At 41.4% G+C, this 14,142-nt stretch overlaps 1 protein-coding gene across 1 annotated transcript in view; it reads right to left on the bottom strand.

The window, feature by feature from the left end:
- Positions 1-1,025: 1,025 nt before the first annotated feature.
- Positions 1,026-14,142, bottom strand: part of KIT (KIT proto-oncogene, receptor tyrosine kinase) — a 130,163-nt gene continuing 117,046 nt past the window's right edge. Inside the window, exons 18-21 of the mRNA XM_083367897.1 lie at positions 13,383-13,494; positions 12,795-12,894; positions 10,782-10,887; positions 1,026-1,236 (exon numbers count right to left, since the gene is read on the bottom strand). Of these exons, the coding sequence (XP_083224023.1) occupies positions 1,111-1,236; positions 10,782-10,887; positions 12,795-12,894; positions 13,383-13,494 (444 nt within the window). The 3' untranslated portion in view covers positions 1,026-1,110. The remainder of the gene's footprint in view (positions 1,237-10,781; positions 10,888-12,794; positions 12,895-13,382; positions 13,495-14,142) is intronic.

Genomic DNA, 14,142 nt, shown 5'->3' with positions numbered 1-14,142 from the left:
CATAAGACAAAAAAAAGCAATGAGAAAGCACTACCAGGTACAGAAAATGTATCTGTTAGAACAGGGGTCTTCAAACTTGGCCCTTTTATGGCTTGTGGACTTCAATTCCCAGAATTCCTCAGCCAGCTATGGGCCAAGTTTGAAGACCCCTGTGTTAGAACATGAACCCTGTAAAGAAAAAATGAGGCTGGTAAATTCTTTTTTGTCCCTCTCATGTTCTATATCTTCTGCTTAGAGCAGTGTTTCTTCAACCGTGGCAACTTGGGGATTTTAACTTTCAGATTTCCTCAGCTAGCCAGCCTGGTTGCCAAAGATGAGAAACACTGGCCTAGAGTGAAAAATTTGGAAATACTGAACTAAGGCATAAGCAAGGTGGAACTGGCACTTTTAAGTCCCCTAACTCAAAGCTAGGCAATCTGTGATTCTCCCAAAAAGTTGCAATTTTAACATCCATGACTGCAAGCTTCCTTCACAGCCACAAGTTCCTCAACTTCATACTTGGAATAAGTTCTGTTTGATGCTCATTCTAGATTTATTTCTCAACCAAGCGTTACCTCCTTGGATTTGGAATGTGGGTTTTCCACTTTCAATTCTAACCCCGTTAGATTTGGGAAATAATGGAATTTGCTCAAATATTTGCTCTTCCACACTCAATACGTCAACTTTTTGGACTTCTGATGCCTTTCATGTAATGCTCTTTTTTTAAAACACAAAAACAACAACCCATACTTATTTTTGAAAATATCTCCCACTCCCAAATCTGATTCTACATTACAATTGCCTATAACATAGCAATTATACAAATTCTAGCAAGCAGTGTTAACAATGGTATGGGCAGTCTAATTTTGTATGTGATTAAAAAGAAAACAACACAGATCAAGTACTGCAGTACTTCTACTAACCATTAGAGCAGGGGTCTTCAAGCGTGGCCCTTTTATGACTTGTGGACTTCAACTCCCAGAATTCCTCAGCCAGCGTGCCTGGCTGAGGAATTCTGGGAGTTGAAGTCCACAAGCCATAAAAGGGCCAAGTTTGAAGACCCCTGCATTAGAGCAACAGATTGTCATTTTGAAACAGTACATTCTCCAGCAAGATTCGCTGAGTCTATTTTCAAACGTCCGCGTGCGTGAGTAAGGGTTGAGTAGATGAAGCGCTGCTACCCACTGAGTTAATTCTGATGGAGTGATCTGTAGCATTTCCTTGATTACAAATGCCATTTGAAACATTTGAGTAAACCTGGAAAAGATATGAATTAGAGTCAGTCTATTGGACACAACACCAAACAACCTATACATTTTTTGCATCTGATCTGCGAAAGCGAATGCTGTCTTGCCTTCAACAATCTGATAAAAGTGTATTGCAAAAGCTCAAGCCACCATAATTTTAGTGACTGCTTTTTGCTCTCTCAGAATATTGATTCTGTTTATGATTTCTTTTGCTTCACATCTACATTTTATAGAGATTTCAATTACCACACCATGGGAGGCAATCGACAAACATCTCTTTAGAGTTATTTCAATGTACGTATGTTGTTGTTAGTTGTGAAGCCGTGTCCGACCCATCGCAACCCTATGGACAATGTTCCTCCAGGCTTTCCTGTCCTCTACCATCTTCTGGAGTCCATTTAGGCTCATGCCTACTGCTGCAGTGACTCCATCCAGCCACCTCCTTCTCTGTCGTCCCATTCTTCTCTTGCCTTCCATCTTTCCCAGCATTAGGCTCTTCTCCAGTGAGTCCTTCCTTCTCGTTAGGTGGCCAATCTACGTAATGCAATGCTATTAATAACCTCAACGTTGCTCTTTTTTTTTTAAAGATAATTTTACTTTGATGCAATGCTAATAATAACCTCAGCATTGTTTTTTTTTTAAAAGATAATTTTACTTTAAGAATCTGTCCTCTTAGTTTTGCGAAAGGTATACGTTTCCATCTATAAAATTAATAGTGTTCAATTCAAACATCAATTTATATATATATATATATATATATATATATATATATATATATGAGAGAGAGAGAGAGAGAGAGAGAGAGAGAGAGAGAGAGAGAGAGAGATGGAGGGAGAGGGAGGGAAGGAGAGAGAGAGGGATGGAGAGAGAGAGGAAGAGAGAGAGAGAGAGATGCTCAGGGCTGCAAGAACAGTTTTGTATTCACCTTTAAATACACTTGTTTTAAAGTCTGCCAAGCACCCCGGAGTGTGATCATGTGACCAGAGAGATGCTGTGGTGGCCTGAACTTTGAAGATTGGTCATAAGCACCACTTGCCCAGCACAGTTTTAAGCCTAAATGGTTGCTGAAGAAGTGATTTAAGTAATGACCACCTGCAGCTAAAAGTTGTTTGCAGAAAAGGAAAAACAAACAAAAAACCCTGAATAATGAAGGTAACATAGGCTGCGGAACCTGAAAATGACTTTAAGAAGAAAGAAAAGCAGCTGAGCGCTTGTTTAATTTTGATTTTTTTTTAAACTGGTAAATTTTAACCTTGTTTTTAACGGCACTTTGAAGTCGTGCTTTTTATGTTAGGTTATTACCTTGTCTGAAAAAAACCACATAGCTGAGATGAAGCGGTGCGCGAATTTGATTTGACGGATTCATAAGGAAATAAATAAATGGAAAAAGAAGCACACATGGAAAGAGAAGCTGATACGACCAGGACAGTGAGAAAGAGGGCAAATTGGGAATTCCCCTAAGTGGGCTGTGTCAAATTCCTAAAAAAGTACCAGTAATGTTACAGACAGCAGGGAATTCAGGTGGTCCTTGAGTTACGACCACAGTGGAGCCCAAAATCTGAGCTAAGTGAAAACATTTAAGCGAGTCTGCCCCATTTTATGAGCTTTCTTGTCACGGTTGTTAAGGGAATCCTTGCCTTTGTTAAGGACACGGTTGTTAAGTGAATCTGGATTTCCCATTGACTTTGCTTGTCAGAAAGTCTCAAAAGAGAATCGCATGACCCCAGGACGCTGCTACCGTCATAAATACGAATTAGCTGCCACGGCAGGTGAATTTTGATCGTGTGATCATAGGGGATGCTGCAATGGTCATTTTTTCAGTGGCGTTGTAGGTTTGAACAGTCACTAAATGAACTGTTGTAAATCGAGGATGAGCTATCGAAGCAAATCTTAGTAACTTGCAATAGTCTTTCCCATTCCCAACTAGGCAATTATACAAATGCTATAGGTCTAAAGGGACGCGGTGGCTCAGTGGGTTAGGATGCTGAGCGTGTCGATTAGAAGGTCAGCAGTTTGGCGGGTCGAATCCCGAGTGCCGCGTAACAGAGTGAGCGCCTGTTACTCGTCCCAGCTTCTGCCAACCTAGCAGTTCAAAAGCATGTAAAAATGCAAGTAGAAAAATAGGGACTCCTACAGTGGGAAGGTAACAGCGTTCCGTGCGCCTTTGGCGTCTAGTCATGCCAGCCACATGACCACGGAGACGTCCTCGGACAAGCGCTGGCTCTTCGGCTTTGAAACGGAGATGAGCACAGGTCCCTAGAGTTGGAAACGACTAGCACACATGTGCGGGGGAACCTTTACCTTTATAGGTCTAAATGTGGCCTATACCAGCAGCCCTCAACCTTTTGGACACCAGGGACCAGTTCTGTGGAGAGAGGTTTTTCCGTGGACCAGAGTGGGCATGGTTTCATGTGCTGCCCACATCCCATGGATGGGGCTTAGCTTGTTTGCACGGCCCGGTTTCTGGCCTGCCACGGATCGGTGGTTGGGGACCCCTGGCCTATATTGATTGGAATCTACTTCACTGGCCATTTTCAGTCACATTAAAAAAGCCACGTGACACATTCACACCAAAAGAAACTGTCCACACTGAATCCAAACAAAATAGTCGCGATGGAAGCAAAACAACTACACCAGCATACTTTCAAAATGATCCTACTTGTTTTAACACCTAGCTTCACACTTCCTCACTGATGAAGGAAGAGGAGGCCTCAGGTGTGAAAAAGCAAGGAAGCATCAAGAGAAGACAAAAACAGCTGAATCAAAGCTTCCATCTGTGCCTTCAAATGAGAATATTAACCATACCAGCATCAGACAAAAGAAGAGAAAAAAAAAAGAATTGGTAAATCAGAGCGCGGTGCCAAAATGGACAACCTAGTATAAGATCTGTGCATTTATTAAATTTGTACGGCCACCCATTTCACAAGAAGTGACTCTGGGTGGCATATGACGAAAAAATATAAAACAATAACAGGTCAGAAATAGTCATATTAAAAGGTTAACAAAAAACATGCAAGGGAATCACCTCAAAATATCACCGATCCCCTAGGCCGGATCACATAGCGAGGTCAGCAAGACAGAGGAAGAAGTAAAGTTGCTCATTAACAAAATTATTTGGAAAAGTCAATAAGAAATGGATAGTCTGACGTTGGAATTCAAGGATAAGAGTGAAACAGATTATTATGAAATCTGGAATAAACTGTACAATTGGTTGGGAAAAAAATATATGGAAAAACTTTTGGATCTAGCAAAACACATTGATCGAGAAAGATACGGGTCAAAGGAGAAATATAAAAGTGAAAACAATGTGCTTAGCACATTGATTTGTGCTTCTTAGATTGTAAGCCGCCCTGAGTCTTCGGAGAAGGGCGGGATATAAATGGGATTAAAAAAACAAAACCCCCCCCCCAAAACTTAAGAATATAGATGATGGGACCTACCAGAGAGAATACTGAAAATAGAAACATCTGTTTGAATATGTGGATTATGAATTATAGAAACTAATTGTTAATGATTTCTCTTTATAAGTGCGAACTTAGCAAACACACTGTTAACCAACTATTATGTGATTTATGTTTTAAAAAAATCAATGAAGCATAATAAAAAAAATCAAGGATAACTAAGTCCTTATACTTACTCTCCTACCATCCGGTAGGAGATATAGGAATATAGCCAGCCATACCAACAGGCTGAAAAATAGCTTTTATCCGTGGGCTGTTAGGCTTTTAAATGGGGCATAATCTTATGCAGAATTGACTTGGGAGGCCGGTGTGTGGTGTAGTTGGTTCACATGGTGTGGTGGGATGGAGGGTTTGTTGTCACTGTGTGTTGGGGGGGGGGAGAGCACGGGGGGGAGGCTCAGCTAATCTCAATGTACACATGTTGTAGTTTGACAATAAAGGTTTATTATTATTATACCTCTACGGCCTGCCATAAATTGACAAGCCAGAAATCCCTCTGCAACCAATTGTCAGCTTCATTGGAACAACAAGTTGCAAAACATCTGGTCAATGTACTAAACTCACATCAGGAAAACACTGAAATCTGCCATAAACAACTGCAAAGTATTTACGGAAAGGATTAAAAGAAAAATGATCCAGGACTCGGTTAGTAGCAGAACAAAATGCAATAATATTGGGGTATGTATGGAGGGAAGTTAGCAGGGGGGTACCCTAGGGTTCCGTCTTAGGCCCAGGACTCTTCGATATCTTCATAAATTACTTAGATCAGGGCTTTTCAGCCAGTGGTATGGGTACCACCTGTGGTATATTGGCACCTGGCAGGTGGTACGCAGCCATCCTAGAAAAGTAGTAGCGGGGGAGGGGAATGAGCTGAACCGGTGGCAGCACCGCACAAGCCTGAGCGAGAGACGGCTGCAGCTGCAAGGCTGTCAGGGCTCAGCGGAAGTGCCAGGATCAGTGCCAGGCTCCTGCTGGACCTTGGTGCTGATCCTGGTGCTTCTGAGCCCAAAACAAGCACCGATCAGCTGGAATGTTGCAGCATCTCCAGAGTCTTGTGATCTACATTCAGACGCTTGGCAACTGCTTCATGTTTATGATGGTCACAGTGTCCCAGGGTCATGTGAAGTGACCAAAACCTGCTGCAACCACGCAGCAGAGGGGGGGGGAAATAAAAACCAAACACCCCCCACCCCACCCCGGCTGCCAATCCTCAACAGAAATGCTCACAACAATGAAAAACTCGGACAGGAGGAAGAGCGCTGACGGGCGGGCAGACAGGTGTCTTGCTCGGCTGTGGCTTGGGGGGCACTTTTTTCATTGTAACTTCAAAAAGTCACTAAGCGAACTGTTGTAAGTCGAGGACTACGTGTACTTCATCACTTTTTTCCTCTTTTTTTTTGGGTCATCAAGTTTTTGACACTTTGCTAGGCGACTGGTGGTACTCGGATGTTGCCCTATCTAACAAAATGAGTTTCAATGTGGAGGAAAGCAAAGTTTTACATTAGGCAGAAAAATCCAACAACATGAATTTTAAAGTGGAGAAAAGCAAGGTTTTACACTTAGGCAGGAAAAACTAAAGGTACAAGTACAGATTAGGCAAAACCTGGTTCAAGAAAAGGAACATTGAGAGGGACCTTGGAGTCCTAATAGATGATCACCTAAATATGAGCCAGCCGTGTGCAGCAGCAGCCAAAAAAAGCTAATACAATCCTTGGTTGTATGAACAGAGGCACAGAATCAAAATCAGTACCGCTTTATAAAGCCTTAGTAAGGCCACACTTGGAATATTGTATCCAGTTTTGGTCACATTACAAAAAAGATGTTGAGACTTTGGAAAAAGTGCAAAGAAGAGCAACTAAGACGATTAAAGGCCTGGAGACCAAAACATATGAAGAACGATTGTAGGGATTGGGCATGTCTAGTTTAATGAAGAGGGACGCGGTGGCTCAGTGGGTTAGGAGGCTTAGCTTGTTGATCAGAAGGTCGGCAGTTTGGCGGGTCGAATCCCGAGTGCCGCGTAACAGAGTGAGCGCCTGTTACTCGTCCCAGCTTCTGCCAACCTAGCAGTTCGAAAGCACGTAAAAATGCAAGTAGAAAAATAGGGACCACTATGGTGGGAAGGTAACAGCGTTCTGTGCACCTTTGGCGTCTAGTCATGCCGGCCACATGACCACGGAGACGTCCTCGGACAAGCGCTGGCTCTTCGGCTTTGAAACGGAGATGAGCACCGGCCCCTAGAGTCGGAAACGACTAGCACGCATGTGCGGGGGAACCTTTACCTTTAGTTTAATGAAGAGAAGGACGAGGGGGGACATGATAGCAGTGTTCCAGTATCTCAGGGGCTGGCCCAAAGAAGAGGGAGTCAAGCTGTTCTCCAAAGCGCCTGAAGGCAGGACAAGAAGCAACGGATGGAAGCTAATCAAGGAGAGAAGAAACCTGGAACTAAGGAGAAACTTCCTAACCATGAGGACATTTAACTAGAGGAACAGCTTGCCTTCAGAAGTTGTAGGTGCTTTATCACTGGAAGTTTTTAAGAAGATACTGGACAGTCCCTTAGAGGTCTTCTAATCCAACCTCCTGTTCAAACAGGAGACCCTATACCAGGGGTAGGCAACCTTGGCTCTTTTATGACTCGTGGACTTCAACTCCCAGAATTCCTGAGCCAGCTGTGCTGAGGAGAAATGGAGAGGTTTCCAAACTGAGCCATGCTGGCTCCGGAATTCTGGGAGTTGAAGTCCACGAGTCATAAAAGAGCCAAGATTGCCTACCCCTGGTATAGGGTCTCCTGTTTGAACAGGAGGTTGGACTAGAAGACCTCCAAGGTCCCTTCCAGCTCTACTCTGATTGATTATTGGGGGAAAAAGGTAGAGAGGTTGAACACTGCATAAGGTGCTACTGCACTGGTGGAAAAAACATGACATTCCTAGCCTTTGAAGACAATAAACACGAAAGAAATATCCAGAACACAATTTTAATGGAAACAACGAACCTGAAAAGGTTTGGAATACAGAATTCCTTGGACAATAAAAAAACAATCAGCGGGATTAATGATAGGATCTGTCCAATGGGAAATTAACCATTACTTTTAACCTGCTTGATGGCAATTAGTTTATTGCAGAAATGATGCATTGTTATATACTATTACGGTATTTGTGTTGTGCATTAAAACAATTGATTTTTTTTTTGTTGATTGCAGATGGCAATGAGGGAAGTTCATATAGAGCAACCAAGTATTTCATTATTATGTGACCCACACTGCCCTGAAACAATGCTAGGGGATAAAAGCTGCTTGTCTAATGCCTAGAATTGTAGGTGCATAGTTGTTTTGCTGGAACTTTGCATAAATTATTCAATTTTAATTCCACCTTTTAATTTGTAAAGTCCTATGTGGCTTATTGAAATTCGACTGAAAATTAATTCCACTATCCTTAGCATCACTCATTACCACATAGTCATACTGGGAATGCGGTATGCCACTCGGATTACAGTGTGGCTTTGGAATAGCAACTGCTAGTTTGTGTTAAGCAACTATGATGGTTTCTCTCATTTTCCTTCCTTGACTGGTGACAGTTGAAAGACTACACTCACTGTCTCCAATTTCCTAAGATACATATTTTTGACAGAACAACGACACACAGCACACCAAGGCTGCAAACTAAGGTTTGAACTCTGCAGTTGATTAGTTGTGTGCCATTTGTATTATAATGCAAAAATATAAATAAACCTATACTTGGGAGAAGCACTCTTTGACTGCAAAGCGTTCTCTGGTTTTGTTGGTTTTTCCAAGTCTTTGCTAGTAGATTGGTATTGGCTTACAGGCAGTCCTCATTTAACAACCACAATTGGGACTGGCAATCCAGTGGCTAAATGAAACAGTCTTTAAGTGAAAGCACAACTGTGCTTTGTTCAGCTTACTTCAGCTTTCTTTTGCTTTACAGACTTGTGAAGGTTAAACTGTAAAGGTGAGGATTTCTCATAAAGTGACTTCTTCATCAGTGTGGTTAATTGTGAATGGGTTGATAAATAACTTACAATAGTATATTTAGTGACCATTCAACGTTAAAATGGGGACAAGACCGTTTTTGCACACTTACGATCCATGGCCAGGTGCTCAAAATTCAGACGCTTGGCAACTGACTCACATTTATGACGGTTGCAGGGTCCTGGGGTCACGTGATCCCCCTTTGCAAGGGAGAAACCCGATTCGTTTAACAACGGTGTTATTAATTTAACCATCACAGTGGTTCACTTCACAAATTTGGCAAGAAAAGTTGCAAAATGGGGCAAAACTCACTCAAACCAAATTCCTCACGCAGCGACATAGGTTTTGGGCTCAATTGCAGTCGTAAGTTGAGGACTCCCTGTATTACCTTTCACTAAAGATGCAGCAGCCTTCTTTCAATGAGTTCAAGGAAAAGTGTTAAGTGCTTTTTAACGGAGTTCAGTTAAAGTGTTAAGTTGGCCAGGAGCCACAATATATTAGACTAACATTTGCTTTTCCCATTGCCAATTCTTACCCTCGTCCTTTTTGGTTCGGTTTAATCCTATGGTCTTCTCAGCTGCAATGTATGGCTGTGAAAGTTGGACCACAAGAAAGGCCAAGCGCCAAAGAATTGAGGCCTTTGAACTCTGGTGCTGGAGAAGACTCCTGCGAGTCCCTTGGACTGCAAGGCGATCAAACCGGTCAGTCCTAGAGGAGATCAACCCTGACTGCTCTTTAGAAGGCCAGATCCTGAAGCTAAAACTCAAATACTTTGGCCACCTAATGAGAAGGAAGGACTCACTGGAGAAGAGCCTAATGCTGGGAAAGGTTGAGGGCAAGAGAAGAAGGGGACGACAGAGAATGAGGTGTCTGGATGGAGTCACTGAAGCAGTAGCTGTGAGCTTAAAGGGACTCCAGAAGATGGTAGAGGACAGGAAGGCCTGGAGGAATGTTGTCCATGGGGTCGCGATGGGTCAGACACGACTTCGCAGCTAACCACAACAAATCCTCATTTGGAGTGGGCAGACTGAACAAACAGCAAAGAAATAGATTAAAGCCTCTGGATTCACATACTTCATCCCTTCTGAAGGTCACAATTGGCAGGAAACTAAGCCCCCCCCCAAAAAAAGGGGAAAAAAAAGACAGTGATGACAATGTGCTGAGGTTAGGACAGGTGTGAGTTTTGGTTCTGAGAGGCAGTTAGACCATTGTTGCATTTTATTGCATAAGTCAACAAAGGAGACAGAAGGAGAACGCTTTTGCTGAAGCTCACCAACGTCTGCTGAATAGCTCTTTTAACAAGGCTGGGGGAGAGGTTGTGTGTTTTGACGCTTCTATTAGGTCGTCCTGGACTTACAACCGTTCATTTAGTAACTTTTCAAAGTTACACCGGCCCTGAAAAGTGTGACCTACGATCGTTTTTCACAGTTCTGACCTTTGAAGCGTTCCCTTGATCCTGCGGTCAAAATTCAGACGCTTGGCAACTGGTTCACACTTAACGACCGCGGTTGCATCCCAAAGGTCATGGGATCCCCTTTTGCAACCTTCTGACGAGCAAAGTCAATTGGGAAGCCATTCGCTTACTAGTCAGGTTACTAATTTATCAACTGCGGTGATTCACTTAGCAACCCGTGGCCAGAAAAACTGCAAAATGGGGCAAAACCCACCTAACAAATGTCTCACTTAACAACAGAAATTTGGGGGCTCAATTGTAGCCGTAAGTCAAGGACTGTTTGTGTTGTATCCTTCTGTTTTACTATGTTTGGTATAGCTGAAAAGAGAGAGAGAGAGAGAGAGAGAGAGAGAGAGAGAATGGGTCCCTTTTCCAATTCTCCCCAACTCACCGTTTAGTACTTTTTTAAAGCTTTGATGAAGCCATACTCCAAACTCAACCTCTGCCCCCCCCCAAAAAAAAATTCAGCGGCCCACACGGCGTGCTGAATAAAGCTGAGGGGCAACATCAGGTCCCTGCTTAATCTGAAAGTTATGTGCTTATCTTTTTGATGAGATGAATGGAATGCCACATTAAAAAAAGATCTATCAACAACCAACACCCAACCTTGACCCCCGTGGTCTCCCTTCGGGAGCTTCGCTGAAATACTCAACGCTCACATGACTTGTGGTGTCGGAAATCTGTTGTTCAATCAGTTGCACAATTTGCTTAAAGGTTGGCCTCTTCACAGGATCAGCATCCCAGCAACTCTTCATGATGTTGAAGCTGCAGAAACAGTTAGATTGAGCCGAATGAAAACATCGGTCGTAACTTTTAGGTCGTTTTTTTTTTTTAGAGCTTTTAGAAAAATTCGTAGGCGTGCAATTTGGTTCATTTCCCCCCCAAAAAACCAACCGTTAGTTTAATCACCGAAAGCATGAAAATGCCTTCTCAAAAGAATTCTGAAAAATGCGATGTGTGTAGACCAGCCTCCCATTTGTCATACAGTACTAGATCCAGGATAATCATTGTGCTTTTATATAATACTCCTTGGACACGAAAAGAATTCTGCTATGGAGCGTGCTGGAATTGCATATGCATTTTTTTTTAAATTCCCAATGCGAATGAATGCTAGTATCACAGTCTGCAAGGATTCATATCTCCTTGAAGTATATCGTCAAGGAACTCTAGGAAGAGTTGAACTTATTTTATTAAGTACTGAGATTGGCATAACTTTTTTTCTGGAATGCTCACATGATCATCCAATGTTGCACAGTCACATAGGCATTCCAGGAAAAAAAAATTAAACTGGTTGACAAACTTACTAATTTTATTTACATGCTAAAGTACACATACATACATACACAAAGATACTCTTATAGATATACTGGAAATAGATGCAACAATGATGTTTTATTTACTTTTCAATTAACAGAGTAACTGAGTAACAGTGTTGGAAGGGACCTGGGAGATCTTCTAGTCCAACCCCCTGCTTAGGCAGGAAAATACATTTCTCGTGATTTTTAGGAGAATAGCTACCCAACCGAAAAATAAGCCCTAGCATGATTTTTCAGGATGCTTGTAATATAAACCCCACCCCCAAAATAAGTCCCAGTTAAGATTGTCAGCCAGACAAAATGCATTTAATATCATATTTCTCCGAATATAAGGCCTAACCGGAAAATAAGTCTTTTGGAGCAAAAATTACTATAAGACCTGGTCTTATTTTTGGAGAAACACGGTATGTGACAATGTGAAATTTGAGCGGGCCCCGAACAAGGAGTATATATCGGAGGTGGTGACCCTTTGAGAGCTGTATGCAACGAAATTTCATTTTGATGTATGCCGATTGGTGTACATTCAAAGTGACAATAAAGTTATCATTATCATTATCATTATTGACACAGGGCAAAATACCAATGTACTATTCAGTGCAAAAAAGCATTTTGTCCCCAACCTATAAGATGACAATATCTTATAACTGGAAAACCAATGATCAAGATCAATTATTAAATGGATGAATTGGCTGTACACCAGTGAAAGCCAGTTGCTTTTTTTATGTCATAGTGAAATGCACATAAAATCTGGCTTAACTGTGATGATGATGGTTGCTGTTATTCAGATCACTGCTATTTGCATAAGGAATCAAATATGAGGTCACACCACAATGGGTTAATTTGAAAACATTTGGAAGCATTGGACAAGGTCTATGACAATTTGGACAACTCACCATGGCCAACTGACCACGGCCAACTTGCTGTGGGATAGCTCTCCACAGCCAACTGTCCACAAGACAATTTTTTTTGCAGGAGAAAAGTTACACAGTTATAGAAGAAATTTTAATTTATTTTAAATAATTAAACAGAATTGTTAAATTGTCCCCCCAGTGAGTTGTCCCCTTCCCTCAGACAATGCCTGCAAGCATGAATAAATGTGGGATATTGACTGAGCAGGATGTGCGGTCACAATGGGACGAAAAACACCATGGCTAATTGTACCTCCGTTTCTTTTCCCCCAGTATCAATTCAAACAGAATTCTACAAAATTGGCAAACATATGAAAATGCGAGAAGGTACCTATGATTTAGTCTATCACTGAAACTTTTTTTTTAAAAAAGGCATAAAATAAAAACAAGTATTTTCATGGAAATCCGATAATCGGCGTTTTGAAATGTTCAATAAATTCAGACTCACATTTCTGGAGGGGCATATTCTGGACTGAACATTCTGTATCCTTCCTTAATATTTTTATAGAACTTGGAATCCACAGGCATTCCGGGATAGGGACTGCTTCCTATTCAACAAGATGCTATCTATTAGTATATAATTTTAATTACATATTTATTTGCATTTATTAACCACCCAGTCCAAGGGACTCCATTTTAAATGGATTTATGTTTTAAAAATGGAGAGTGATAAAACATACATCCAAGGAAACAAATACAGGTAGCCCTCAACTTTCAATCACAATTAAGCCCAAAATTTGTGTTGCTAAGTGCTAATGTTATTTCAAATGATTTAACAAGAGTTTTGCCCATTTTACCTTTCTTGTCACAAGTGTGAATCGCTGCGAGTGTTGAGTTAGTCACGTGGTTGTTAAATGAATCTGGCAAAAGGGGATCATGTGACCCTGGGGATGCAGCAACAGTCATTAAGTGTGAAAAATAGTCACGGGTCACTTTTTTCTATGGCGTGGTAGCTATGAATGGTCACTCAGTGAACTGTTGTAAGTGGAGGACTACCTGTATAATAGGACATGTTTGATCACCAGGTGCGTTTTACCTAAAGAAAAGAGCTCCCAAAGCAGAATTCCGTAAGACCAAACATCGCTCTCAAAGGTATACACACATTCAAAGATACTCTCTGGTGCCATCCATTTGACAGGAAGCCGTGCCTGGGTAGACAAAAGGAAGAAAGTGTTACAAAAATAATGGACGAAAGATCTTACTCTACCCAAGGTGAAAACCAACAATTATTTGACAGAGCTTCCAACGAATTAAAACATTTAATCTGATGCCTCAGTTAGCTTTCAGTACATTCACTGTTAATTAATCCTATTGTTATAAATTTGCACGTTGTCAAATATATCATAAAAACAGTCTGTCATTGCTGGAAGAATGAAGACCAAAAATTAACATGTTTTTTGTTGTTGTTCCCATTCAACAATTAAGGGACCAAATGCCCCTGAGAACCTGTACTTTTTTTTCACCTTTGGGGAAGGATATCAGCAATGGAAAGAGCAGATTGAAACCATCTGTTGCCAAACAAGAAATGGGAATTATTGTCTCTCTTCTACCCTCCCTTTCAAAATGAACACATTTGATCCTGTATAGAATGGTCAGTAAATTAATAAATTAAGGGTAGTGTCCAAACTTTATAAATACTCTTAAACATGCTGTTCACTTCAACCCCCGTGAATTAAAATTTAATTTCCAGGCTTGTTAGCTAAAGCTTCTGTTGATGAATAATAAAAGTTATTTAATAATTATGCAGCAAATTGATTCCTATCAGAGAGGAAACGTGCAATAGAAATGGGCAGTGA

Source organism: Vipera ursinii (assembly GCF_947247035.1).
Source record: "Vipera ursinii genome assembly, chromosome: 7".
Taxonomy (NCBI): domain Eukaryota; kingdom Metazoa; phylum Chordata; class Lepidosauria; order Squamata; family Viperidae; genus Vipera; species Vipera ursinii.
This window is presented reverse-complemented; position numbering and strand designations above follow the sequence as displayed.